The sequence below is a fragment of the Loxodonta africana genome, chromosome 3, assembly GCF_030014295.1.
Source record: "Loxodonta africana isolate mLoxAfr1 chromosome 3, mLoxAfr1.hap2, whole genome shotgun sequence".
Taxonomy (NCBI): domain Eukaryota; kingdom Metazoa; phylum Chordata; class Mammalia; order Proboscidea; family Elephantidae; genus Loxodonta; species Loxodonta africana.
The window spans coordinates 20,548,657-20,552,805 of NC_087344.1; the positions used below are offsets into that span (position 1 = coordinate 20,548,657).

General features: G+C 40.1%; 1 protein-coding gene across 1 annotated transcript; it reads right to left on the reverse strand.

Moving 5' to 3' along the window:
- Window positions 1-1,132: 1,132 nt before the first annotated feature.
- On the reverse strand, window positions 1,133-3,944 carry LOC100672309 (olfactory receptor 7G2-like). Its single transcript, XM_064283117.1, has one exon. The coding sequence runs from the start codon at window positions 2,508-2,510 to the stop codon at window positions 1,572-1,574; it is 939 nt and encodes a 312-aa protein (XP_064139187.1). The 5' UTR covers window positions 2,511-3,944; the 3' UTR covers window positions 1,133-1,571.
- Window positions 3,945-4,149: the final 205 nt, after the last annotated feature.

Genomic DNA, 4,149 nt, shown 5'->3' on the forward strand with positions numbered 1-4,149 from the left:
CATTATTTCCCTTTTCCCTGCCTTTTCAATAATTTATCATTTCATTATATTACTAAGACAAATAAAAGCTGCTGATAGATATTATGATACATGTAAACCAGCAAAACTTCTGAGGTAAGGTGTAGAAATATGTGAGAGCAAGAAATAACAAGCCTAATAAATAATGGCAACATATGGAACACATGTGTCTTAGTTAAATTTTATTGAATGTTATATGCCAGGCATTGTATTAAATGCTTGTAATAGTTACAGGGGTTATCCTTCCAACAGGCTAAGGCTCTCATAGTAATTATTTGTTCCCCAAACAGAAATTTGATTAAGAAGGGATATATGATGCTATTCTCAGTGATGAGATGGGAGGAGACATCTTCTGTATGGAAAGGTCTATTAACAATAGATCTACTATCAACAATAGGTTCAGGGACAAATGGTCAGTTTTGTGGCTCTGAGTATCACGTCTGGATATGATACCTGACTGTTGCAGCCATTTGTCACCATGAGGGGAACCATTGCTAGGCGAAACCATCTCAAGGGGAATGAATGAATCCCTACTGTAATGTTCCAGTACATTTCTTAACTCTGAAGTCTTTGTAATGAAAGATAATGCTCTTTATTGTGGGAGCATATTAAAGTCAGTGTTTATATTTTCTAATTACAACTGATGGCTTCCTCACTGATAAGGTTTAATTATATCACAATCATTAGAAACCACTGAGATAATCTAATTATGCCAATTTTATAGATTATGAAGGGGAACAGCGGTGGTTCAGTGGTAGAATTCTCGCCTTCCATGTGAAAGATCCATGCTTGATTTTTGGCCAGTGCACCTCAGGCATTGTTACTGGAGACTCGTGTGTTGCAGTGACGCTGAAAATTTTTCAGCAAAGCTTCCAACTAAGATAAACAAGGAAGAAAGACCTTGTAATCTGCTCATAAAAAATCGGCCAAAAAAGACACTATGGATAATAATGGTATGATCCTGTTGTGTCATGAGTTGATGGCTAACTTAGCAGCATATAAAATGAACAACAACAATAGACAATAAAATGGAGCACGGTGGATGCCGATGTTATCTTAAACACATATAGTTTACCAGTGACGTGTATTGGTAAGAACTATATTGACACAAAAATTCAGCTCCCTTGACTGCCATTGGGATTAACTGGATTTCCATTCTCATGGCTCTATTCATGGGATCAGGCTGAAGCTAGTCTCTAGCTATGCCTAGAGATTTGCCTACATTCTTTACTTACCCTATCCACCTTTTCCTGCTTTTTAAATTCTAAGAATGTTCCCCCCAAATCAGTTAATAAAGAATCCTGGCTCAGGCTCTGATTCTATAGACCCTGACAAAAGAAACCGAGTTTAGAGAGTTGAAATTATTTATCAAGCATCACACAGTACACAAGAAGCAAAGTCAGGTTTAAACACCAAATCGAATTGCATTTAGCCATTATGTTGTCTAGTCCTTTTAGACAAACACAGAGATGGAAGAGTCAAGTATCCCACCTCATGAGCATTCTTTTACTTTGACAAAATCTAAAAACCCAAGTCCAAATGAGGTAATATAATCAATGAAAAGCAGATATGCTCCTGACCAGTTTCCTCAAGGATCCCTTCATGTCCTTGTTTCTCAGGCTATAGACGAAGGGGTTCATCATGGGAGTGACCATAGTGTACACCATTGAAACAACTGCAGTCTTTCTGGATGAGTGGATAAATGCAGCACTAATATATGCACCAAAAGCTGTCCCATAAAATAAGAAAACAACTGACAGGTGAGATCCACAGGTAGAAAAAGCTTTATGCTTTCCACCAGCTGATGGCATTTTCAAAATGGAGGACACAATTTGAGTATAAGAGAAAACAATCCCAAACAGAGGAATGCCACCCAACATGCTAGCTGCAAAATATATGAAGATGTTATTGATGAGGGTATCAGAGCACGCAACCTTGATGACCTGAATAACTTCACAGAAGAAGTAGGGGATTTCCGGGTCTATACAGAAAGACAGGCGCAACACCAACAGGCTGTGGATCAGGGCATCCACAGTGCTAATGAACAGAGAGAGCAGAGTCAGCAGGCCACAAAGGCGGGGGTTCATGATGACCGTGTACCTCAGTGGGTGACAAATGGCCACGTAGCGGTCATAAGCCATTGCTGCAAGAAGAAAATTTTCCAAAGCAGCAAAAACCAGGACAAAGCAGACCTGGCTGAGGCAGCCTCCATAAGTGATGCTCTGATTCTGTGCTTTGAGGTTCACCAACATCTTTGGGATCGTGGTTGTGCCGAAACAGATGTCAGTGAAGGAGAGATTGGAAAGAAAGAAGTACATGGGAGTGTGGAGGTGGGAGTCAGACCCAATAGCCAGGATGATAAGCAGGTTTCCAAAGACAGTGACCAGGTATATGGACAAAAACAGGATAAAGAGGAGGAACTGCAGCTCCAGATCCTCTGTTAGTCCCAAGAGAAGGAATTCGGAAACACTTGTTTGGTTTCTAGTTTCCATATTGTTGATGTATCTGATGGAAAAAATGGTGTGACAAGACAATCAAATGTATGAGCCCTAGACCAAAAGCAGCAGCACCAGAAACAAATGCCATCTGGGGGAAAGGTAAGAGAGGAATGGTGGGAAATACAAAGGGGGTATCTTTTGTATGCCCATTATTAGTTCATTTAATTTTAAAAAAAGACCAGAAGCTGATGTAGCTGGGCGTAAACATTTATTTAATAAGAAAAGGGTAAGGTGCTATATATATATATATTTTTAATTACACTCTCTGTGCTGTTGGAGCCTGGTTGTGCTGTGGTTAAGACCTTGGCTACTAACCCAAATGTCGGCAGTTTGAATCCACCAGCTTCTCCTTGGAAACCCTATGGAGCCGTTCTACTCTGTCCTATAGGGTCACTATGAGTCAGGACTAACTCAATGGCACATAACAACAACATCTGTGCTGTTACGATCATTTTAAATGTTTGGTAATTTTAAAGAGAAACAAGTAGGCTACGGAGGCAGCCTGAAGAGTTTGCCTCAGGCTTTACCTCTTCCTCCAGAGACTAGTACCAAGCCACAGAGATACTAAAAATTTGTGTTAAGAACCAGGAATGGAAACTTAAGGGGAAGCTGATAACCCTCATCCTTCACCATCACAAGAATACAACTAAATGATAGAGAATTTTTAAAGTCATGCTGTATAAGAAGGGGCAGATTTCTGCTCAGGAGGAAAATGGTCCATGCCATTGTAAAGACAATTAAAAGACTGGTAGAATAAAAGTTCCCTGATATTGGTACAAAGATATAAGGAAACATGTAAGGGAGATGGAAGACGGTTAGGTATGAGTTATTGGCAGACTTGGTTCAAATCATTTCATGCATGTACTCTCTTCACAGCTTCCCCTGGATGAACCTGTAGTGAAACACCTATCTTCATTTTTAAACATTAACTAAGGAACCACAGGTTACCTGGCTGGTATCACTGAGGAATGATGCTTGACATCATCCCTGAATGTAGAAGATGTGTCCTCAGGAAAGGCGGAGGGACAAGTGAGGGACAAGGCTCCTCCATATGAGTATCAACTGTGGGCGGAGTCTCAGTGGCACTGCTTCCTGACTGGGGGAGGGCTGTTGAGTGAGGTGGTCATAGGCATACTATTTGCGTTCTCTGTCTCTCTAGGGGATAAATAGCCAAAAAAGCTCCTCATTAATCACTCACTTTTAGTGTCATTCTGATCCCAGGGCAGCGCAAATCCTTAAAGACAAAGACTTCAAAAAGCGAAATTCATGATGGTTGATTTCGTGACCCTGTAAAGGCAGCTACATGCCATTCGCCCCTCTTCACCTGTTCCTGTTCACCTCCATGTCACATACCTTGTACTTGTGAATGCATTATCCTTCTCTAAATGTGTTTCAGTCTTCTTTTTCTAATTCCAACTGAAAGCATCTCTGTCTTTCCAAAGACATTAGAAAGCCCGACTCCTACTTTAGGTGTGAAGATATCGTTCACATATATGGATATGATATTTAGAAATATAGCTAAGATTCTGTAAAATACAAATATTCAGTGCAGTTTTTTTCTAAAAGTCATTGAATGTCCCCTGAACCTTAATCTTCGTTCTGTATATTTTACATAGAGATAGTCTAAGCTAGT

Excerpts from the sequence above, each read along its gene's own strand:
- LOC100672309 (XM_064283117.1), bottom strand. The coding sequence starts at position 2,510 with ATGGAAACTAGAAACCAAACAAGTGTTTCCGAATTCCTTCTCTTGGGA.